The sequence below is a fragment of the Lates calcarifer genome, linkage group LG16_LG22 (genome assembly GCF_001640805.2).
Source record: "Lates calcarifer isolate ASB-BC8 linkage group LG16_LG22, TLL_Latcal_v3, whole genome shotgun sequence".
Classification (NCBI taxonomy): domain Eukaryota; kingdom Metazoa; phylum Chordata; class Actinopteri; family Centropomidae; genus Lates; species Lates calcarifer.
The window spans coordinates 22,881,892-22,907,136 of NC_066848.1; the positions used below are offsets into that span (position 1 = coordinate 22,881,892).

General features: G+C 40.5%; 1 protein-coding gene and 1 long non-coding RNA gene across 7 annotated transcripts in view; one reads left to right on the forward strand and one right to left on the reverse strand.

Annotated features, from left to right (window-relative positions):
* Positions 1–148: 148 nt before the first annotated feature.
* LOC127143403 (uncharacterized) lies at positions 149–23,465 on the reverse strand. Its single transcript, XR_007814786.1, has 3 exons — positions 22,263–23,465; positions 13,015–13,071; positions 149–1,330 (listed from the first exon to the last, which is right to left on the reverse strand). It is a non-coding gene; the product is annotated as an uncharacterized LOC127143403 (long non-coding RNA).
* rtn4a (reticulon 4a) overlaps positions 2,843–25,245 on the forward strand; it is a 33,632-nt gene continuing 11,229 nt past the window's right edge. Inside the window, exons 1-5 of one of the 6 annotated variants that reach the window (XM_051076656.1) lie at positions 2,843–2,909; positions 4,151–5,045; positions 13,998–14,051; positions 16,127–17,572; positions 17,688–17,921. In XM_051076656.1, the coding sequence (XP_050932613.1) occupies positions 4,502–5,045; positions 13,998–14,051; positions 16,127–17,572; positions 17,688–17,842 (2,199 nt within the window). In that variant the 5' untranslated portion in view covers positions 2,843–2,909; positions 4,151–4,501 and the 3' untranslated portion in view covers positions 17,843–17,921. Of the gene's footprint in view, positions 2,910–4,150; positions 5,046–11,254; positions 11,300–13,997; positions 14,052–16,126; positions 17,573–17,687; positions 17,922–21,537; positions 21,707–25,245 lie in introns of those variants that run through there. The other 5 variants (XM_018694600.2, XM_018694603.2, XM_018694602.2 and 2 more) reach the window with 5 other exon arrangements.

Here is a 25,245-nt window from a genome sequence, read left to right on the forward strand (position 1 = left end):
AATTAAATGTACAATGTTAGTGCACTCCCTTGGTGAGAGATAGCCATAGGAGATAACAGATGTCAAGTTCTTAGATTAAAAACGTATTGCATGTCATGTTTGTCAGTGAAGTCTTCAGCCAATAAGGACAAAGTTCTATAATCTGAAGGAGCTTTGTACCTGCAAGTTTTTAATGTCATGTTACGTGATGATGTTGTGCAGTGTCAACCAAAGGCAGACAAAATTTCTAATGCATGCATTGTTCTAAGCCCAGCATACAGCATGCCAAGTCAGTGCTGCGCAGTGCTGCATAAAGTCAAAAGCACCTATCATCACATTGTAATGTTAACACTTGTGATGCCACAGAACCCTCTGTCAGTTGGCTTTGGGTCACAGTTGAAACTGTCCTCCAGGACAAAAATAGCACACAGGTCATTTGTGCAGCAGCTTATTACAACTTATAGTTATGTTTTTTAGTTAAGCAACATCTAGTGGCTGTAGTAATTATGAGGGCAACAAAGTGGGTGATGCAGTATAAAGGGCAACAAAGTTTGCATTAGGAGGAGGTTGGGATGGATGGATTGGTCAAAAATACAGGTCTTTCACACAAGAGACCACTGTTCAGTTCCTGTTCAAACCCTGTAGTCATTGTTGTTTCTTTAACCCATGACCACTCCACAACCAATTTTATTGCAAACATTGATCTTTTCCTAAAACTAACCAAGTACTTTTTATGCCTAAGCCTTACCAAACTGAGATCGTTCCACAGGACGATGAAGCTCCAGTGCGCTGCTGGTATGCTTCTGTGGGTTGTACCTGAGGACAGGAATAAGCTTCCTGTGTGATTGTTGAGGTTGGAGGATTTGTTGGCTCTTGCCTGGGGCTTCAGCAACCCACCCACCAAGTTTTATATCAAATGGATGAGTGGCCGTCGAGAAAATAGAAATATTTATTTCAAGAAAATAGAAAATAGATTTTTTTTTTCATGCTTATTAATTTATTTATTCATTTGTTAGGCGGGGAGGCCACTGTCTCTTGTTTGTTGTCTTTCAGCATTTCAAGCAGCTTCTCGTAGCTCTTGAACTTTTGTTTGTCCTCCTTGAAGTGTAGGAGAAATTCCTCGTAGATCTCCTCCGTCAGTGACTTACTTTCGCTGTGTAGTAAGTCAGAGAGACTCTCAAAGTCTTCTTCCAGCATGCTGGCCTTCCTCTTGTTCTCCATTCTGCTGCTCTTCAGCCTTTTCTTCTCTTGGGAAATACAGACTCTGACCTGACTGACAGGGTGATATAAGATATATATATATATATATATATATATATATATATAACTGTTACATAATCAGTGATGTCATCTGCAAAGAATAGAATATAATTCCGTAAAAATGTGTGTTAAATAAATGATTGACAAGACAATTCTAGAACTGCTCTTTTTTGTTTTCCAGATTTCTGCCTACCCTAGCTTGAGACTTTCAGAAAACAAACAGATTCTCCCAACATTGTGTGAAACACTTGTAAAATTATAAAATGATATTAGTTAATACATATGCTATAATACAATTATATACTACATGAGATACATTTTATTATCAATATGTAATCAGTAAAACTTTTAACGATTGTGTTAGAGGGGAACAGATCTGATTTTAATAAAGTAACATTTTTGATAGCAGCCCCACCCCCTCTCTGTCTCTCTCCCACATTATCATGTTGTCCTGCTCCGTCTTTGAAGCAGCCATATATACTTACAGACATATATATTTACATATTATATATAGACTCAGGCCGGTCCTCAGCATACCATGTAACTCTATATCTCACTCTGAAGCTGACTTCAACTCTGTGCTCCTCTGAAGCTTTGCACATCTCTTTCCAAAGACTTTATTGATCTCTGTAGAGCAACTGGGTTGTTCAGAAGCAAAGAAAAGAATGTAACAAAACTACAAGCCCACAGCCCTGCTAGTGGCTCTGAATCTGTATGTGAGCTAAAGTCATTAGGACACGTCCTCTGGGGAACATGAATGACACTGCCAGATTTTGTGCCTGTAGATGTTGAGATATATCACAGCACAAGTGAAAACTTTAACCTGCTCCTGTCACTAGAGAAAAATTTAAAACTGTAATACCTCTGATTATCCTCTGACTTCATCTTGCTCCATCACCAGGTCAATTTTAATTTGTCTAATACTTGACCAAATAACTGCAAAAGACATTCCCATCAGCCTCTGCTGTTCTCTGTGATGTAGACTGATGCTGAATCTTTAAAGCTTTGACAAGCTGAGTTCTTGAGTTAGTTAAATATGATTTGACTTTTGACCAAGATGTTTCATGTGAATTATTGTTAAAAATAAATATTGTTATTTCCTTTTAATCTATTTTTTACGGTCCTTCTATTTTTCATGTGTGTCAGTTTCCTGTAAAGCACTCTGAATTGCATTAATCTGTATAAACAATGCTACACAAATTAAGTTAGACTGATTGATTTAAAAGTATTCTAAAGCAACACTGTCATTCAGCAAGCTCTGCAGCTCATATAAACTATAAACTTAATAGAAATCTTTTTTCATTTTTCTACAAGATTGAGAGCATTGAAAGTTAAAAAGCCTCAAACTTCAGTACTGAAAATGGGAACATCTAAAACTACCCTGTAATTAAGTCATTAAGGCAATAAATGTCTGGTTAGATTCACAATCTTATTAACTTATTCTTTGGTCTGATAGTTTTGGTCCAGATTTAAGAAGTACCTTTTCAAGCCTGCTTAATATTTTAAAGATCATCTAGTTTTACAAACAAGTAAACTACATTTCCCAGGTTCCCTGAATGCAGCATCTCTCTGCATCTGACAAAATTGTAAAACCCTGTGATTAGTCATCCCTGGTTGACTGACATTTTGCCTCAGGATTCCATCTGCGCACATGTTAATACTTGAAACAGGTAAGTTCAATGTACAGGCTTATTCACTGAAAGTTACTCCTATTAAATATGAGGTTGAACCTCAAACTTCAGTACTTCTTATTATTGACTGAAAATGGCTGCAGCAGTGAATATCTAAATCTATATCTAAAGCTATCCATGTGCTAATGTGTGAGCACATGTTGAATGTGTGGTGGAAAGTTACTGTGCTTGACTACTGTACTTAAATAGAATTTAAATGTACCTGTACCTGTATTTCCATCTCCTGCTGCTTTGTATTTCCACTGCACTAGATTTCAAAAGGAAATATTGCACTTTTACTACATTCTTTGAGAGTTTTAGTTAATGACTTTGCATATCTGTGTTTTTAATCCCCCCTGGTGGCCTAAGGGTTTAAGGTGCTGACTTTCACTTGACTTCTTTGGAGCCCTTATTTGAAACCACAGGAGAAGTTTAGAGGGGAAAGGTTACTTTGGTGGAACTGACAACATCTCACAAAAGTCTGAAACATAAAAAGGAGACACAACTAGACACTGATATTTTTGCAAGGTCCAATCCACCTCAAACTTCCAACCAAGTTAATGATATTTTCTAGTGAAAGAAAAAAAAACCTTCAGAAACTATACTGTCAAGAGTCGACTCATTGTTGGTTCTTATTATACCTTAGTGTTTGTGAGGAAACTAAGGCTGAAGTTAGGGTTTTATTTGCAGGAATGGCCTGCTTGCTGCTATCTTGTTACCAGTTCTGTATAACTATGTTTATCACAGTGTATTTGTCACCAATTTAAAACACTTAGTTGTGTTGTACTCCAGAGTCAATTGGCCATCTCTCTCTATGCACTGTTAAAGTCAATGCTATATTTTTATTTATAAAACCATCCAAGACAAACTTCTTTCATATCTTTGCACAGATCACAGTACACATGGACCCTTGGAATAACTGTATTGTCCTGTCTGAAATTTGTGATTATGCCATCCTGACCAGGCTCCCCTTGAAATAGAGGTTGCTAACCCCAGTGTGATTTGCCTGCAGAAAGCTAAAATCTTAATCTGAAAAGTAACTAGAAATTATGGCTATGTGTAGTGCTGTAAAAAAGATGTGGAAAAAGGAAGAATTAAGGTACAATACAGTACTTCAGTAAATCTACTTTGAACCAGTGGAGGAAGAAGGGGAGTAAGTTAAAGTTATGTAATAATTGCCCTGCTGGACCAGAAGTAATGTCAGGGTAGGAGGACTGACTCCGCTTTTTGCTCCTACTCAGGTTTAGCAGAGTTTTGGAAGAAGGCGGGGTCAGCGTGTACTCTTACCACTCTGATTGGTCACAGCTCGTGACACTCAGAGGTTAAATTGCATGTAATTGGTCTGCGGAGTTCCCCCACTTCTCAACTTTACAGTGGCCATCTGGGAGTCGGGTCCGACTCTGGGGCAGCTGTCGTGTGGCGCACTTGTCCAAATTTGTCCGGTGTCGAAAAGCAGACATACCGGAGGGACTCATCGGCGCGGTTTCACAGCTCTTCCCGGTGGAAGTTTGTCACAGGCGATAACTGAGCCGGATAATTACTGAACTGAAACTTTTTCCACCTCAGGAAACACTTTGGGAAGAAAAAGAAAAATGGCAGACAGCGAGGAGCAGCAAGTCTCTTCCACCACTCCTCTATTCAACGAGGAGGTGCATCACTACCAGGCCGAGCCGGACCAGCCCAAACAAGACCTATTCAGCGTAGACGATATTGTGGACTTGGTCGGCGGGGCTCAGGACGCCTTGGAGAGGCACATTGCGGAAGACAGTGCGCCACACGAGGTCACAGAAACTTCCTTCGCTCCCCCAGAGGCGCCGGTAACATTACTGGAGCCAGAACCGGTGTCAATGCCAGAGGTAAAGGAACCTGAGCCTGAGCCTGAGAAGGTGATCCCGGACTCCACCAGCTCTTTTGTTCCTGAGACCCCTTTAGTTGCAGAGGATCCAGAAGTCGTCGCCCCTAAAGCCGAACCGGAGATCACAAACATCATACCGGAGCCACAGGCTGCCCCCGAGCCCAAACCTGCCCCGGAGAGCGACGCCCTCCCAGTGGCTGAACCCCGGAAAGCATCCCCAGCCCCCGCAGAGGCAGCAGAGCGACCTGCGGTGACGGAGGAACCACCGGCTCCTGCATCTTGTGAGTATTCAAACGGAAAAATGACTGTTAATTTACGTAGGAATGAGTTTGTAGCACTTAGATGAGATAAATAACTCTAACAATTGTCATCAATGTGAGGGAAATTTAGTTGAACTGGATCTTAACGGTATTTTTCCATCTTACCGGTTTCTGTGCATCAGATCTGGATTAGCATTGTGTGCTTGTCCAGACGCCGACATAGAGATAAATAAGTGGGGTAAAACGCCACATTTTGCCGGTTTGACCAACTTTATCCACCGGCATACCTTAGATCACCTTAAACTGTGATCATTTTGTCCAGATTGATAACATTTGTGCAGTTCGGCCGCGGTAATGGTTAACCCGGTTAGCGGGCTAGTGATGCTACCCTGAGGCGATCGTGAGCTGCTGTTTCACGCCTGAGTGTGAATATGAATGGAGAGGCAGACTTTTTAACAGACGAGTATTTATGGTGTGAAAAATTAGTCCACGTTTGCTGATTTTGCAGTGATTACCCATGATTGAGGTGGGCGCTTTGCCCCGGTTTTTGCTGTGTTGTAGCATGCGGCCCACCTGTTTTCACTGATAAACGACAGGAAGCGTCATGTCAACCGTTGCCTGGATGAGCTGGCAATATTGCACCATTTATCCTCCAGCAACGTCTTAGCAACTTGCTCCATTAACTTAACGTCTGTTGTATATTTTATACATTTTACAAGAAAATATTTGACTAATTTCGCCGTTATAGGTGTGTTTATTGTGGTAGACCGAGCAGCGCCCATCTGCTCTGTGCATCTACCCGCTGTTGCTAGTTGCATAGTTCAATTATCGGACACCAGACACTAGGTTTTCTCGGTTTTTGTTTGTGTAGCCACAAACAAGTAACAAACAGCACAGGGATTCTATCAGATATCCAGGCTACATCATTTTCTTGAATACAAAGCATAAGAACAGAACACGCTCGATAGTGTGAGGTTTTTATTGCTAGCAATCAGTTTGACTTAAGTGCTAAGCTAACGTTACAACATTATACTTAATAAACCTACAGTCGGGCAATTTGAATTGTAACAGGCATGAGATTATGTGAGACCGGCAGTTATCTTTTGGTGTCTGAAAGCAAAGGAAAAAAAATGGCGTGTTAAATAATAACCTGTCCGATAATGGAAGCACGTAATGTTAGCAGTTAAAGCTGTAACCCAGAGATTAGTCACAACAAAGGAATCCGCTCTGCGTCCACTCCCTGTCGGCTGTCCTGCATTTCCATATTATTTCCACACTAACTTCAACGCCTTAAATCAGTCCTGCGTGTTTTATTTTCTTATTCTGGCTTCAGTGATTCAACCCCACCCCCCCAATCTCAACCCAAACCAACACCCCAAATACGAAAGCAAATTAGCTGTGGAGGCCCGTGTCCTCTTTTAGCTGCTATCACAGCTCTGAGTGCTCTTTAGCTGTCTTTTTTTTCTATAATGTTTGGACTGATGGTGATTTTAGGAAGTGCATATTCTGAGTTGCCGCTGTAGCTGTTGTTTACTGAGATGTGGCAGGTAGCAGGTAAACAGGCCTGTCTGGGCTTCTCCAGGCAGAGGAGCAGGCAGCAGAGAGGCAGGGTGGGGCTGCTTGGCAAGGCCACTGATGGAGGTGGATAAACCATGAGCTCCCGTTAAAAGCACGCAGTCACCAGTCTGAACGAAAGACAAATATATACAAAAAAGCAATCATATTTTCCTACTTTTAAGGATAATTAGGATATGTCTGCAACTAATGATTATTTTTTGCTGTCAGTTAATCAGCTGATTACTTTTTCATGTAGTTGATTAGTTTACAAAATCATAAAATATTGTGAAAAAATTCCCCCCTCAACTTTACAAACCCAAATGTGATGTCTTTGAATGTGTTGTCTTGTTCAACCAGCAGTCAAAAACCTGAATATATTTAGTTTACTGTGGTGATGACAAAGAAAAGCAGCACATCCTCACATTAGAGAAGCTGCAATCAGTAAATGTTTGGCATGTTTTCATTAGTTTTCCTTGAATGACCAAAACAATTAATATATTATTAAAATAATGTCTTGTTTTGTCTTACCAACAGTTCTAAACCCAAAAATGTTGAGTATACTGTAACGTAAGACAAGGAAAAACAACAGTTCTTCAGATTTGAGCATCTGAAGCCATTGGTATAGAACTATTAAATGTGTAAGTGATTATCAGAATAGTTGCTGGTTAATTTTCTGTCGATCCACTAACTGATTAAAACTTACAGATCTATTTGTTACCAAGCAAAATATTGTTATTGCACTGAGCATCAAAACTGAAAGTATCTGGTTGGATTAGTAATCTAGTTCACTAACAGTGGCAAGAAAAAAGAAGTGAACCCTTTCGAATTAAGAGGTAGCCTACATAACCTGTGCTGACAGGTTATGAAATGCATTACTAATAGACAACATGACAATGTTATTAACAAAATATTATGTTTGCTTATAAATGGACTGGTGCCATTAGTGTCTGATGAGCTGTACGTAATTTCCTGCTAAGCCGAGGCCAGCAACATGCCATACTTTCAGTTTCCCAAATGTAAGGATTTCCTGCTTTTCCCTGCCGTATATCACTGTAAACAGAATGTCTCTGTATTTCTTTGTTCTGTCACACAAAGAATTTTAAGAGTACGAAACATTTTTACAGGCATTTCACTGTTTTCTGACACTGGGCCGACAAACAATAAATCAATTTATGAAGAAACTAATCAGCAGATTAATTGAGGAAAAATAATAAAAGATTGTTGCAGCCCTAAACATAACACCATGTGTGGGGAAACATGAACAGGAGTGTAAGTGCAGATATTACCCCGCCCACTCCATTGTCTTTTCAAAGCCTCTGTCATCCCTTCTCTGAACATGAGTCTGATCTGATGAGTCTTGCTGTGACTTTACATCACACAGATTCATGTCGTCAGCCTAAAAAAGGTGTCTGATTTGAGTTTTTGTCCCCACCCGTTAGACGCGGTGACTGGCAGGCTGCTTAATCATACGGGGCTCAGCGGTCATTGCCGGCCTACATCTTATTTTTGGGTCACCCACATCCGTCAGTGTGTGTTTGTGGAGAGCTTGTGATGTGGTCAGGTGGATTAGATGGAGAGGGGAGATGTCAGACACACAGTCACGGAGGCTTAAAGCTCAGTGAGTGTGTGCGTGCTGTCCAGTGTTGTTGTTTTCCCTGTATCCTGGTGAAGGCTACACATAAGTGGGGTTAAGTGCTTCGGAGTCAGACCCCTCCACCCAAAGCAACAACACTATCAGGCTTCTATGTGTTGTTCTATCTGAGCCAGCATCTGGCTCTCAGTGTAGAAGTGAGACACACTCCTAAATATGATGAGAACCACATGTTAATCTGTTTTAAATCTGGCCTCTTATCGCTGTGATAAGTGCAGAGATTTCCAAAGCAGTGTAGTGAAAGATGATATTTACCCATGTTGTGCAGATTCATCACATTCATGCTGATTTTAAGGCCATGTTGCTGTGCTCAGGGAGGTTTTTCTGTTATAAAAGCTGCCATCTTATGGATGAAGATGAAGCCTAAATAAACCAGAAGCTTCATGGAGCAGGAAAAGGTTTCTTTTCACAAAAAGAGAAAGTACTGTCAGTTCTTACAATTTCCAGAAGAACGTTTCAGTTTTTCCAAGTCTCTCTGTTAGTTGATTAATTAATAAGTCAATAGACAGAAAAATGATCTACAGGTATTTTGAACTATTTAATCATTTCAGTCATGTTTCAAAGCAAAAAGCTTTGTCATCTATTATTGTAGATTGAATATCTTTGGTTCTGAATTTTGCATTGAACAAAACAAGACAATGTGAAGATGTGATGTTCACAGAACCAGATGGTGCCACCCGTGGCTGGAGGCATTGTGTTTTCACACTGTCTGTCTGTCTGTCTGTCCCATCCTCGTGAATATGATAAATCAAGAACATCAACCTGGTACAAATGTTAATGTCACTGTGACCTCACAAAATATGTTTTTGGCCATAATTCAATGATTCATACACTAAAAACTCTTAATAGCTTTTATAAATTACTTTACAGTCTTCGCTACATATATTACATAAGTCTGGACAGACATAGATGTAAACTGCTATTGCATCGCGTTTACAGTTGCACTAATATCTCCTGGCATTCATAGAGTATTCTGTAAGTTGAAACCCATACAAATATATGGCAATCAGCTGATATCTATTTCTTCAGTAGCTGTGACAGGAAAAGCAGATGTTGAGATGATACATGAATGTCAGACACATTAGTCCTTGAATACTGTGACCAGGGAACAAGTTTTGATCTCAGCTGTGCAGACGAGCTGACATCTCTCACTCATTTAAGTCACACAGGTTCATGTCAGCAGTTCACACAGTAACAGCAGTTATTACATGGCAGACACCCAGACAGCATGCATTTAGGATTGGTTTTGGTTTTGCTGGAGGCCAGTTTCCCTCTCACTCTGTGTTCTCTTTCTGTGGACGGGAACAGCTTAAATTAATGGAACAAAGGGGAATCAGAAAACAAAAGGTTCTGGACTTTGTGTCCTGTTTTTCCCCAGAACTGCTGAGTGTCAAGGAGCCTTCAGTAGAAACATGCTGATCCACAACCACCACAAATCTCACATCTTAGAAGGTTTTTATTGTTAAAAATGCTTGTTTTGTTTTTGTTTTTTGTTTTTTTTTGTTAAGCAGAATTGCGTAACTGTTGGTTCGGGGGGCTGCAGCAGAGACAGTAAAATCAATTGTCTGTCTGTCATTAAACTAACCAGCAGGAAGCAAAATAACCTGCTCTGGTCCAAAAACGGTTTGACCTCAGTTTTAACTCAGCGGAAATGAAGTGATAATGTTTAAAATGTAAATAAGGGAAAGAGTCATCATTACCTACTTCTGGACTGTATATTTTTAACCAGCAGGAAGCAGAAAGAGCTTTGACAGGAATCGTACATTATGTTCTTTATTTTACAAGATGGCAGCAGGTGAGTCGTTGGCCTGAAGTCATATATCAGTGTCAAGCTGTGAGGCATTCCTCAAGATACATTTAGCTCAAGGAGGAGGCGAATGCCTCAGCATGTACAGCAAGATGCCTGAAACTATCAGGGTTAGTTAGGGGTTTGATCCTCATCAAGGCCAGAGATGACACTGTTTCTTGTAATGTAGTCACATGTTGAGGATTTGGTTGGAATTCTAAAAGTTTAAGTAAAGCTCTAAAAGTACATTGAGAAGAAGAAAAGTTTTTCTTCCTGGAATGCTAATTTAGAAGCTTTTTATGGACAAAGTAAGTCATATCTACTGCATAAATACCTTTACACATTAATGCAAAGATCATACACAAATCAAGGGCTGGGTGGGTGTAGGAATGTCTGCCATTGTTTTAATATTTAAATGAAAAAACAAAAGAATCTAATATTTTCATAGAGAAGTTACTCTGATTGTTGCACAACGTTGCAGCAATGACCTGAGATCCGTTATATTGCCCTAAAGAAGACCCTCCATTACACCTGCTTTGCTTGTTTACATTAAACCAAACAAAGCCAGCATAATGTTGCCTCAGTGTGTGATTTTAGATAGCATGGTGGCGTTCCAAAATTATGAGATGTGATGTGGAACACAACTCAACACCGTCTCAGCATCTGTTCCACCATGCCAGTTCTCCCTTTTACACAGAGGTGGAAGAGGTGTTTTGCAGCAGCTACACAAACATTAGCTACAATGCACTTTTTGCGTATTATCTTACCTTATATAAAATCAGTAAAACCTGAGTCCACTGTGGGGAGACTGGGAGAACCTGTTTCATGTTGATTTGATAATGTTCCAGGTTTTCTGTTGAACGCTACAGGCCTTTTGATAAGGAATAAATGGGTCAGACTTTGTTGTTTATTGTTATTTTATATATTTATATTTAATACATAACTTGACCTAGAAATTTGATACAGCTCCTGAGACTTTCAGTAAGTGTGATGGGTTTGAAATCCGCTTCTCTGGTGTTTGTAACAATTAGAAACACAAGAAATATCTGAATACAAGCAGTTTAGATGCAGTCTATTGCATTTAGACTGAATATACGTCAGAATTAGATCTGTAACAGAACAGTACTATTATTTTGCATAAATGAACCCACTGAAAGGATATCAGGTTCTCACTGAATCTCACACTGAATTAGTTAAATGCTGAATGTATCTCTATGTTGGTCTCTGTTGGTTCAGTCCTAGGTCATCTTCAGCGTTGGAGGCTAAACCTCGACAGCAGAGGTAACCAAACAAAATGGCCTACTATGAAGAATCATTTTGGCCTAATCATGATCAGATCAGCATAAATTTGTATTTCAATCTATTCTCTGAAGGATTTGATTTCTAATACACCAATCATTTTGATAATCGTCGTAAGATACAGCGTTGTTCATGATTTGTGCAGATTATTAACTTGTCACAGCCTTAAATCATCTGTTTAGATAATAAGCTCTGAACTAAAGGAAGGAGCTGAGGGCATGTTTTCACTATGATTTTTGGAATCATACCAGCAAACATTCTTGATTACATGTAACTCCTATGGAGAGTGCATATGTCCCATTCTTCTTGTTACTACATTACAGTGGGAGCTATCCAATACCAACACAGCCTTCTCCTGTCTATTTATAGTGATATAGCTTAAGAGCACTTCCCTGTGCTTGTCACTGTTTTTTTTTCCTGTCTGTCTTCTTAATGACATCAGGGATGAAGTCTTTTGTCAACAGCCTCAGTAAGGGTTAAATACACTGGCCAAAGGAACTTGATTTGAAGGATTTTTAGCTTTGCAAAGCTGGCCCATGAATCTTGAATCTTTTTAGCTCCTTTGTTTGGTGGGGAATGAAGATAATATAAAGGTTTACTAAAGTATGTATTGTTTTTATTTCGCTCAGTATCATACTTAAACCACATAGATCCACAATGGAGCCAGCTATCTCAGCTTATTTCTATTGGGCTCATTGACCGATTATTGGTCTATGCTCGTGCCATATTAGTGATTTTGCTGACAAACTGATTTTGAGTTTTGAGTTTGTTTTCTTCTTTGTATGTCATGTTATTAGCTCGCTAGTTGTTTGTTTTTCAAAGTTTCTGAGTTATTGAGAACTTCATTTAGCAAATTCATTGGTATTTTGAAAACAGAGTGATTTAAACCAGTCTTTAAGCAAAAATACCAAACATCATTGATTCTGGCTCGTAAAATATGAGGACTTGTTGCTTTCTTTTGTCATACACAGGAGTAAACTTAATAGCTCTGAGCTTTAGACTGTTGTTTGAACAAGCAATGTAAATACATCATACTGTTGTATGTTATACATAACCTTCTGTTTATCTATAACACATTGGTTTATTGTAGTTTTTCATGGGTGTCTGGCGTTTATAGAAGCAGCATTTTCTTTGATTCGTTGTCCTTTTCCTCATGTGGCCTTTCACTTTGGACAATGTGTTTTTTAGTGTCTTGCCACATGCAGTTAAGTTGATTTGGTAAAATCACCCAAAATGGCAGGCCTTCTGTTTTCAGCAAGCTATCCCTTAATTTCATTCAGCTTAATTTGCCTTTATAAGCCATCTGCTGATTTGGCTCAGAAACAAGTTTCCTCTCTGTGGCAACATCAGTGATAAAGTCACTGAAGTCACGTTGATGTGTCACAGTGTACTGCAGCCATGTTATTTTCGGTATTTGTTGCACAACATGCTCACATTATTATTTTGTAGGTTCCTGGTTTGGACAAGTAGCTCATGTGAAAATGGTTGTTATGCTGAAGTGCCTGTGTTTCCCTCTGGTTGCTCTCTTCTGTCACATCTGAGGATTATAAACCACTAAACATAATCACTCCCTCCTGATCAGAGGTGCATTCTTTCTGTTCTTGTGTCTTGTCTTAGAGAGCTGCCTCTTTGTATGCATCCAGGCTTCTTTATCTTTCTCCACAGCAACCTCTGTTATGTCATGCTATGACACTGACCTTACTGTCTCTCTTCTTATCTGGCCTGTTCTGTCCTCCCCTTGCTTCCAGTGAAACCTTCAACAAATGTTCACATACATGAGAGAACATGTTGAGTAAGAAATGTAAACATGCAGTAATGCTTTCAACATCTTATGAATGTTATGTTGAGGTTTGATACCTGCAATGATGGAGGAAATATTCAAATCCTTTACTCAAGGAAAAAGTACTAATACCACACTATAGAAATACAGTTATGAGTTAAAGTCCATTGTGCATTGTAAATGTTACTTAAGTTAGTTAGTTAAGTAAGTTAGTTATGTATGTAATTACAATCACAAAAATGTATTTACAGGATTAGATCATTTTAAAGAAAAAAATGTCAAATATCTGCTCTTTCCAGCTTCTCATAGATAAGGACTTGATGTTTTTCTTTGTCACATGATAATGATAATGAACATCTTTGGATTTTGGACTGTTGGACAAACAAAATGACATTTGAAGACATGCTCTTGGTCTGTGGTAAAAGGACTCCATGGCTGAGATTATTACTACTAATGCATTGATGTAAAAGCAGGATTTTACTTTTGTAGTTGATTGATTAGCATGAAAAGAAAAGATTTAAGTAAAGTCTTAGTATAGTCCTTCAGTAAATGCACTTAGTTACTCTCCACTGGATATCCAGCCTTGGTTTTGTACTTGTCTCTAGAGTTTTTAAGTTTGGTGAAGAATACCCTGCAGGCACCCATATTTCTCCCTCTGGTTTTGCTTAACGTATAGAAACTGTAATTGAGGCATCCCAGCTGAATAAGACACCATCAGGTTGCCAAACAGTTATCATATCAGTTGTGGTTTAGAGACGTGATTTCCCACATTAGGATTTCCAAATCGCAAACTCATTTGTAATGGGAGATTATATCTATTACTTCCTCTGGTCTTCCTTTTCTGGGCTTACAAACTTACTGAATTCACTTTCTGCTGCTTTCCTCTTGTTTCCTCCACAGATGTACCTTCTCCTTCTAAAGCTCAACCTCATCCTCTGATGCAATTCCCCACAGGCAAGTTCTCTCTGCTCGCTCTGTTTCCCTGTCCTCCTCATTTATTTTCTTCCACCACCTCTTCACTTAATTTAAGTGGCAAAAATAACCCTCTGCATGTTAAAAGCTGTAGATTTTTGTCACGTGTAGCATTTGTGGATTTGAGTAACACTAAATCTGATGTTCGACAATGCTTGTATTTGTGTTGCATTATGACTCACATGTGACTCCTGTTGTAGGAAGATTGACATGAGCATACAAGTAGTTTGTAGAGGAATAATGATTCTCCTCAGGCCTGAAACAATATTGATTTTTTTACTTGACAATATTTTGAAAATATTCTTTGAGAGGAATCATTATCTACCATCACTTAACAGTTTGTGTTTGAGAGACACAATGGGCATGGTTTACTGGCGCCAGACCTGGGGCAAAAAAATCTACCACCATGCATCAAACCAGGGTGGTATACCAATCACCAGACAAATGCTGAAAAATCTTGACTGTGAAAGGCTCTCCCAACCAGCTTCACTGCAGTATGTTGTAGTCTTGTTAAACTTGTTTAACTGATTATGAAAGCCACAGATGAAACAGGAAAAGTGTTGCTGCACCGACATCTATGACTTGAAAGATGTAACTGTTGAACCTCTTACCACACCCAGCTTCTCAGTTGGTGGTCACTGTGATCAGGTGTGGCCTGATGTGCTTTTGTCCACACCCAACTGTGATGTAGGGTTGCACTACAGTGCAGTGTTTTCAGACCTACTCTCTGGTATGTTTTTTTTTTTTTTAAAGGGTCAAAACTTCTGCTACATTTTAAGTATTAAGAACAACTTTATTGTCAGACTAATGTCCTTTCTTCTGACCTTCGTTGTGGTCAGGCACTCTGATAAAGGCCACATTCTGAAACACACCGGTCTGACAATATATCAGATACTTGATGCTTGATATTTCAAGTGTTGCTGCAGGTTTGGCCCTGTAAGACTGCTTACCCTTAGTCATGACACATGAGAAAGTGAAGAACCCCCCCCTTAACTTATACTCCTGGCATATGGGTAAAGCAGGGAGATGGTAGGAAAGTGCAGTGCAGCACAGGGTATTGTAATTACCACTATTTGGCGATGCAAGTGCATAATATTACCCTATTGGTCAGAATAAGCCACCCATCCTGGCTTTTTTTAAATATACGGAACTTGTTGGTCATTTACCAAACGTTTTGTTAAATGTCTACCAGCCACAGGCCAACCTTTTAGCAGCATTTGTCTGGTTTTTATGGCATTACTATCGTCCGTTTATTAAAAAAGAAGTGGGAATGCAAACTGTCCAATATAAACTGCCACAGACAATCAAATTCAGGCTGATTTTAGATGCAAATCACAGCTCTTTGTGAAATTCAGAGATAAGTGATTTTAATTTGCACTGTAGCTCTTGTTTTTGAATGATAATCATTTTGTGTTGCAGTTTATATTGACTGGCTTGTGATTCCACATTTCTTTGTGTTTTTCTTAACAGACAAAAGTAATGCCATAGGTCTTGATTTCCAAACCCTTCCTCAAAAGATTTTCAGTAATGCTAACTTCTACCCAGGTGTGGTGGGCACTGTAAGGAATGGAGTATGTCTTTGATATGTGCTGTATTGCATTCTCCCTCCTCCCTCTCTACTCAAGCACTTGGGCAGAAGGGTGATTCCCCTGCTCCCATCTCTCCTCTCTCCCCTCTTCACTCCCCTGACTCTCTGGAGGAGCTCTCTCTGACTGAGAGTCCCAACCAGCCCCCCACTTCAGGATCTGCTGCACCCTTGGGCTCCTTCTCCACTGAACCCCCCACTACTCATTCCAAGGACATGCCTTGGGAGGTTGAAGAGGGAGACTCTGGACCAGGCCGCAGTAAGAATAAGGAAGACCTTCTAGATCCGTTAGCTGGTCCTTACCTGAGTTTAGGGAAAGACCCAGGGCCTCATAATCCATGTGAAGACAGCGGAGTTTCCTTTTCACCTGAGGAGAAGCTGATTAGCTCAGACAGGTCCTCCACTGGCCCCTCCCCTGTGAACCCTCAGATGATGGTCCCTGAGTCTCACCTTGCCTCCTCTAACCCAACAGAGCCCTGGGATTCACCATTCCTAACATCTCAAGACAACTCCAAGGTCTCCATGGATAGCTTCTCCAAGGACACGGCCCCCATTAGCTCTTCCAAGTATGAGCCAGACCTGCACGGCAACCAGTCTGATGAAGATGATGACTTGATGTACGAAGTGAAGAAGAATAATAACCCATTTGAAGGCTATTCCCCACTGGCGGATAGTGGCTACTCTCATTTTGGAGACTCCAAGTCTGACAGCAGAGCCTCTAAAATGTCAGAGAGTCCCACTCCAGATCTGGTCCAGTACGGGCAGACTGGAGAATCTCTGGATAGCCCACCATCTTTCTTAGACGAGGGGAAATCATTTGAGATGGGCAAGATGGCTCCTGACTCGCTCATGCAGTCAGTGAATCAGTTCTCATCTGGTCTTAAAGATGATGATGAAGGGGAAGAGGAGGATTCTACTCTTCCGCCATCGCTTCCAGACATCCTTAAGTCTTCCCCACTCAACCCTGAAAAAATCGACTCTGGCTCTTCAGAGGGAAGCCCAGAGGAGCAGAGTCCCATCCTAGAGCGGAGGATGATGGAGTCTCCCAACCCTCCAATTAATCTGTCTGCTAACAACCCGTTTGCTTTTGATGCTAAAGTGTCCCTTCTGAAGGAGATGGCTGAGGAGATGGAGGTGAGAGCTGCAGACAAAACAAAAGTTGAAGATGACAAAAGCTTTGGCGCATTCGATCTTGTTAAAGAGGCAGAGGAAACGACCCCAGCTAAGGTCAAAGAGGAGGAACCTGTCAAAATTGAGCAGAAAGATTGGTTCTCAAGCCATGATTCTCCCAAAATGACCGAAAAGTTTGAGCCACTTGACTTCCAGAGCAAAAAGACCCCCGCTGAGGATTCAGATTCAGAGTCACCAACTGCAGACTCTCTGTCTCCAGTCCTGGAAGCTATGGCCAAAAATCCTGCTAGCTTCCAGGTGGAAACTGAGAAGAGGGATCTAAAGATGGAGGTGGAGGAGCCAGAGGTGGCTGAGGAGGTCTCTGAGCATGAAGTGTCCTCTGAGGAGTTTGAGTTCATTGAGCGACCACCCAGGGGCGTTATTGATGAGTTCCTTGAGGCTCTGGATACTTCCAAGTTTGCCTCCTCCAAGGCCCCAGAAATCCCCATGGATGATGATCTGAGCTTTGGTCTGAAAGATGTAACTCCAGTTTCAGCCCCTCCTCCAACAAAAGTAGCCCCACCCCCAGAGGTTGAAGAAGAAGCTCCAAGTCAGGGCTCCTACCGCCTCCTTACCCAAGCCTCCCCTCAGAAGAGCAAGGCTGAACTTGAGAAGCTCGACATCCAGCAGCCCCCACTCCAGGCTCCGCTCACTCATTCCCCTGTCGGTAAACCAGAGGAGCCAGTCGCCAAGAAGAGTGTGGAGGGCAGCAAACTGTTTAAGATGCCAAACCTGAACATAAGAGCAGGTAAAATAAACCAGTTCTGGCATGGAAACCATCTCCCCCACATCCTCCTCAGTTTTAATTGGCATTTCCATGTTCATCGGCTTAATTTTCATCTTCACTATTTTGTTCTCCTTAGTTATTTTCTCCCACCCAACCAACCACCCCCCACCCAACCACTCAACCAACCAACCATCCAACCGACCAGCAGTCAGTATCTACTTTAGATGTCATCACTTTCTCCTTAGTATCACTCTTTCTTTCTTGCATTGTCCCTTTTTGCATTTTCTTTGAAAATTAACCCCTCCTTTTTGTAACATCTGGTTTAATTTGTGTTTGCGTGTTCCATTGTAGTTTGACCTTTGCCTCTGCTGCATTTTGTGCATTTCTATCTCACTAGAATAACATCATTTCTCTGCACCTGAACCTTTTTTTTTGTGATGTGGTAAGTAAAATGTGATGTTAACATTGATTTTTTTTTTTTTTTTTTTTTAAGCTTCTGTTCTGTTGACAACACTTTTATTGTACTGAAGTAAAATCTGGTGACAAAGGTATAATAGATTGTCGAGGATATTTTATGCATGATGAGCAGAAATGAGAATTCTTGGGATATGATCAAACCTGTGCCACTGTTGACCACCTAAAAACACTTGTGTAGTTTGTTTCTATTTGCCCACTGAGCATTTTTCCTGTCGAATTGGATTACCGTGCCGTCTGATTTTAGCGTCTCTCTGCTCTCGAAATAACTCGAGATGCCACTCTGAAACCCAACACCACCTTATAGACCCCAACCCACTCAAAACTACATACACACATATACATACAGAGCTACCAGCCACACCCTGTTACTGACTGAGCAAGCTGCTGCACTGATTTATCATGTGCTTTACAACCTCCCCCACTCCCTGTAATACACGACTGGATCAGATTTTATGTACCTGAGGCAGAGAATCACTTAGTGATAGACTCTGTGCCAGATAACATGAACTGTCACGACTGAAGAGGGCTTTGAACTTTGTATCTACCAATCTCTCAAAATATTTCTCTCACAGGGTTATTTTACCAAATTTTATCTAAAAATGGAAAGTTTCTGTTAATTTTAATTGGGTTTGATGTAAGAAATGAATAGAGGGATGTTTAGGTGGCGTTCATATATAAATGAAATATGAAACAGTGAATTTAATATAAAACAATAGAGAAGGAAGTACTGATGCACAACTAGTACATGTGAAAGGAAATCAGTTTGCCAGAAATTAAAGGCTTATTGCTGTGTTTAAAAACAAGAAATTAAAAGACAGGTAAAAAAAAAAAAAAAAAAATTAACAGTGAGCAAGATTAGAGTGGAAACAATAAGTCAATGAACCTGTTATTCAGTGACATAAAAGTGATGACAGCTTTAAAAAATGATTAATAGTTTCAGTTGTTGCATTGATCTATAAAACTCAGTGTTTGTAGCACATTGTTATTGTACCCTGACGTAACTGTGTGACTGTGATGATGTTTCAGTGCAGAGTAAGCAGCTGTTTATCAGACAGATGCAGCGCCACCTCTTTCAGGGCTTTTAGAAAGTGATGATTCACCCACAAGGCTCCCCCCCCATCTCTCTGAAGACACGATCACTTAGTCTTCATTTTAATGGATGACTCAGTTTTATTTAAACTGATATTGATCATTTAATATATACACACTTATATAAATGCCTCCACACACACACACGCACACAGTTCTATGGTGTTGCATACACTCAGACAGACAGCTACTGAGTAACTAGAGCAGTAGGACTTTGCTCTTTGGGACAAGCTGCCCAGGCTTAAACTATGTGTGTGTGTTGGAGGAATCTCCTGTTAATTAAAGCCTCCTCCTGCATTGCGACACTGGCAGGCCCACAAAGGGTTCTCCGACCCAGAAACCACTCAGCAAATGTTCCTAATTATACAGCTTGAGGTGCAGCGCTGTGACTTGAACAGAAGTCTCCCTCCCTGATCGTCCCTCGCTCTATTGTGATTTATGTATTGTGTTTTTCTCTAGCAATCTGAAGCGTCATTGACAGTGAAACAAATCTTTTGATTTCAGTAATTTGTGCTATGTTTGAACACTACCCTGAGCCTGACGAAAGCTGTTTTTAAAGCATCTTTCCCTTTCACAGAAATTAAAATATCCTCAGGGTGCTTTGGTCTCAGTTGGTTAAACCACCAACACCAGTAAATCAGCCGTTTGATGTGAAACAGCTGTGCTCGATCAGATCAGTACATCAACAAATGCTTAATCATGTTCTAATTATTTAATTATCATTCAGTGTGATATTTTTATGCAGTTAGTTTGCAAAATACCTATATTATTTATTTATTTTGAAACAGATCATCTGATCTACAGATTTATGATCTAAATGATGACCCTTGCATGTGTCATTCTCCCAGTGGATTACATCAGCAGGAAAACAGTGGAGAGCAAAGTTATTCAGAGACTGAGATCAAGGTGAATGGTCACTTTGTACTGCTTTGTCCTCAGAGAGAAAAACTTGTACTTTTCTTTTATGTAACTGTCTCTTTCACCATTGAAATCACCACAGTTCACTGTTTTATTAACTGTCAGCTGAGTGTTGGTTTCTAGCAGGACACCAGTAGGTCATTATTAGACAATACTAATGGCAAACTAGCCCTAATGGGTAGAAACCCCTCTCCATGTCTGGCAGGAGAAGAGGCAGAGGGGTTTATAAAGTGAGACAGGTGCCCTCTAGTGGAAGAAGTCAGTGATTACTACTGCTACAGACCAGATAACATTAGCAACATTAAGTTTGCATTTGTTTTATGACATAACTCAGATTATGTCAGCTTGTAAATGCACACCAGCATCATTCAAATTCTCACTTTATTAAAAATGGATTTTCTTATTTTGTCCAGCACATACTGCTAAATTGGGAAATCTTGGCAGTAACTGGAAAATTAGCTAATCTGGTAGGAAAGGTGCCTGGATGGTTTAAGCCTCTGAAACCATTTGCTGTTTGAGATATTTCGATACGCTTGTCGATGCAATGTCTGAGTTCAAGTTCTTTCCAAAGATTTCCATAGATTTTGATAGGCTCAGGCTACGGACACACGGACAAATAATAGATTTGAGTGAAACTGAATAAAACCAACAACAGATTAACATGCAGTAAAAAAACAAAAAACAAAAACCTGTTAAACATACACAGAGCACATTTAGATTGGGCACCAACAAAATCAGAGGGCAACCTCAGTGAGAAGAGTTGTTGGGAGGATGACCTTCAAAAGATCAGTAATTAATTGTGGAGCTAAACCATTAATGGCTAGATAAACAAATAGTAAGGTTTTAAAATCAATTCTGTATTTTACTGGCAGCCAATGCAAGTGTGTCAGGAGGGATGAACAAAAACATTTGGACAGTTTGTATACTTCTTCCCCACAGGTTATCTGCCAGCATGTGAAGGTCTTTATACGCAGTTTAGTTTGATGGTGAATGAATACCTTCACCCCTATGTGGATGTGGAACAGGCCTGTGGCTCTGCTCTCTCTGTTTATTTTTTACCTGCATAAGTTTTTAAAAAATGAGGTTTATCTTTCTAGAGAGATTTGTAGCTGAATCATTTTCACACAGACAGAAATCATTCATTCACTTCGTCTCAATGCTTCGTCAGCAGGACGGGGGTAGGAGGAGGGATGACGAAGGGAAAGCAGAGTGAGTTAAAGCGTGGGGGGGGGGGGGGGGGGTGGAGAGAAAGAAAGGAGGGGAAAGGGAAGATCAGACTGGGTGGTGGTGAAGAGGGGGAGGAGGATGGAAGGGAGAGCATGCCAAAAAGAGAGGGAGGGGGTGGTGAGGCAGAGACGTTTATAGTTGCTGCGTCAGAGCGCTGGCAGCAGACAGTCAGCTGACAGCACGCCTGCAGGACAGACTTCGTTCGCTCGCTGCAGTTGTCTCCCGCCCCCCAGAGGAAGCCTCACTCAGGTTCTCCCCTCCCTCCCTTGTCTTCCTCCTCCTCTTCCTCCTGCAGCTGATCACATTTACTCACACACATTTGCATTTACCGCCTCTGCTGGGTGCCTCTCTGTGGAATGTGTGTTTGCTGATCGGACAGCATGGAGAACAACTCTGCAGACAAACAGGAGTGCGAGCCTGCTGCAAAGCACTGGAGAGAGCAGGGTATACCTTCACCTTTCTGTCTCTTTCTTTGGCTTGTTTGACTGTTTCTCCACTGTGGCTAGAGCGGAACAATGACACTATGGAAGGTGTCCACTGCTGCAAGCTGTTTCAGGAATGAACGCGTCCCAAATAGCTTTTTCTTTTTTGGTTTGTTTTTATCGTTTTTGCTCTTCTTTCACACACTGACTGTAGGACATAGATGTTTGAGATTGATGCCTAGTAGATGTGAATTGACTGGTAAAACAGTCGGACATTGCAGCACTTTAACCTCCTCTACCCTGCCTGTCCCTCTGCTAGGACCATTGATGAACGCAGCTTACGCAAGCCAAGCTTTGGAAACGTTGAGCAAAAGATAACAAAATGTCAGGCTGCATCTTCAACTGTAAAAGCTTTATATGTGATTTGATCAGAGATCTTGAGTTTGAGTATTTTACTCTAGTTATCACACAGTTTCATAAGGTGCAATGAAAGAGGAAAGTCAATGTTTAGGAGGTGAACTTTTTCATCCCAATCTCATGTCATTCATCTGTATGTTTGTCCACAACATGCATTGTACCTGATTGTGACTCCTCAGTTGTTTTCTTGTTTTCATACCAGGAGGCTCTGAGGGCTCAGAGATCCATGATTGCTCATTTTTCTATGCTGTTTGTGGGGTTTGTCCTCGTGCGACTGCAGCAACTACAGGGACATTTTCTGGCAGAGAGGACCTTTGGACAGTCAGCCAGTCAGCCACTGTGACCAAAGGTAGAGAGTAGAAAGGAGGAGGAGGGGGAGGGAGGGATTTGTGAGCAGAGTGATGTTAGCTGGCAGTGAAATGATTGGGTTGTGTGTTGGTGATATGCTAATAACCTGGAGAAGAGTCAGACCAGAGCTTTCAGTAGAGACACTTTCTGCACAGGCTTAATGTTGACTGCCACTGTGATAAACTAACATTTTCAACAATTTCCATTATTAGGTATGTTTTTAGAAAGTGTGTTAACAGTGAGTGCTGCTGTACTTCAGGCATCTTTTGAGGAAGTTGTTCCCATAGTCGTGGTTAGGGTTAGAATGAAAGTTGTAGAGCATGAGGGTGCTTTGCTCAACAGCAGTCATCTTCTTATTCAAACTAGGAGGCTGTAAAATCATATTTACTTTGCCTAATGTTCCAAGTACTGTCCGTTATCACTATGGAACTAGGAAGGTCTCTAGATATCTCTTCCTTTTACGTGTTATGTTAATGTCATGTTAATCCATTATTACTTATACTGTTACATGCAGCTGGAAAGTCCTCATGTGACAGAGACATCAATAAGTTCATGTACTTAAAAATAACTTACAACTAACTAATTGTTTTCATTGCTCATCGACCAGTCTGGTTGTGGAGCAGGGATTTACATTCTCTGTGGTATAAAAGAGGTCTTTAGGACATTAAATTAGTTGGAACACTGCAGATATACTGTACATATACCGTTAGCATTAGCATGTTATCTCATGCTGTGTGCTGCTGTCTGCTGATCATCATGTGTCCTGCTTTTGTCGCTTCATCTGAGGACACGGTGCCGCTGTCACTTGTCAACTCAACACGGAAGCCCTTGTGCTGTGTGCTGCGTGTGTTGGTGCTGAGCTTCATAACAGTGTGTCGCCTCAGCTCTGTCATTCACTGAGCCAGTAACAAGTGAGGACCATGAAGTGGCAGAACGTGTTGGCTGCGCGACTGAAAAAAGCTGTTGTGTCTCTGAGGCTGTCAGGAGAGTCGCACTGTGACTAAGCAGTATTTGTTTTTTGTTGTGTGTGTGTGTGTGTTGTGTTGTGTGTGTGTGTGTGTGTGTCAGGGACAGTGAGGTTGCAATAGCAGTGAAATAACCAAGCTTTGTGTTGCAAGTCAGACTGGGCAGTATTTAGAAATCAGGAACATCATCTCTTTCACCTTTCGCACATTTTTTTTTTTTTTTACCGGAGGAATGACTCATCTTCCTCCTCCTTCCTGTCCAGGCTGAGTTCATTATGAGGTGTTCATCAGCTAAAAACACCATCAGTAGTGAAAGCATGCTTGTTTGAGCTGCACAACAATAATCAGCACCATGGATAAAGCATCACAAATGACTTGGTAACTGTTTACTTTCAGTCAATCAGCATATAAACATTCAATAACTGTTTTCTTACACACTGTAATGTAGTGGTAAACATATGTAAGTACTTAGAAACACAGCTAGGAATAACATGTCTTCATAGACATTCATGTTTGCATACAGCTTAGAAATTCTAAACAGGGGGACTTCAAGTAAAGTGTTTTGAATGTTCCTCTGTCAGCTCCTGCAGCCTGGAGCAGTTTGACAGTTCAAACATCCCTTATGTTTTATTTCAGCACAAAAATACAGGTGCCAGACTCTGGACTGAGCAGAGTTACATACAATGTAATGTTACTTAGTTATCTATGATATCACTGTAGTGCTGTGATTCTCTCAAGCATTAAGAAATCCAAGGATGTTTGTTTTGACTCCAGGGAATTTCACCTTCAGTACAGTGTTTTCAACTGATGTTTAAGACAAAAATTCAAACTCATTTTCAATTTGAAGCATTAATACTTCTCTTTAATGCAACTTTACGCTTCTACCCCACTACATTTTAGAGAGGAATATTGTAATTTTTACTGCACTCATTTATCTGACAGCTGGAGTTACTAGTTTCTTTACAAATTCACAAACATATAAAATATGAATTGATGAATTAAAAAAAAACTAGAGAAAATAACCATCCACAATAAAAAGAAGCCCTAGTCATAGCCCTGTATAAAATAATCTGTGTTGAGTACTTTTTATAGTTAAAGTGCATTTGGATTTAAAGTCAATTAATTAATTTAAACTGACCCTGAGTCAGGCCTGATGGTTAAATCCTGATTGGTTCGTGTTAACTTTGTTTTGCAGCCAGTGGCTTAGTATTTAGGCTGCAACTCTCCCAGCATGCACCTGGAGTTTCCTGGACAGCTTGTAGTCCCTTTTATGGATTTTTAACTCTAGCGGATCTCTGATGAACACTCTGTTTCTTCTGTTTTAGTGGGTTGGATTTAAATTCCTAACTTTTATCTCATCTTTATTTCTGCCTGGTATTTCTGGAGCCAGTTATCCTTTTACAGCCTCCTTATGCAACACACCCCCACCCACCTCCTGCTGTAATGATCCTTTATGCAGTGTCTCAAAGTGCGTCTGCTGTTTCCACCCTCCTATAGTTAGCAGTAGTCAGGTCAGTATCATCATATTGGAAGAGTGATGTTGTGTAAGGATGAACCTAATGTAAAGGGCTATTTTAATTTCTCACAGTCCAAGGTGGCATCTTCAAATGTCTCAGCAAGACCCAGCAACCTGCAGCTTTAATTCAGTAGTTTCTGACTAATTTTCCGTCACTAGATCAATTAATGGTTGCAGCTCTAAAATACAGTTTAATGGGACACTAGGAGAGAGATTTTTATATTTTAAGTTTTTATATTTTCTTTTGGCTTCGTTGTGATCATCAGCTAAATATCAGAGCACACCCCTCTCTTTAATGTTCACTATTGAGTACAT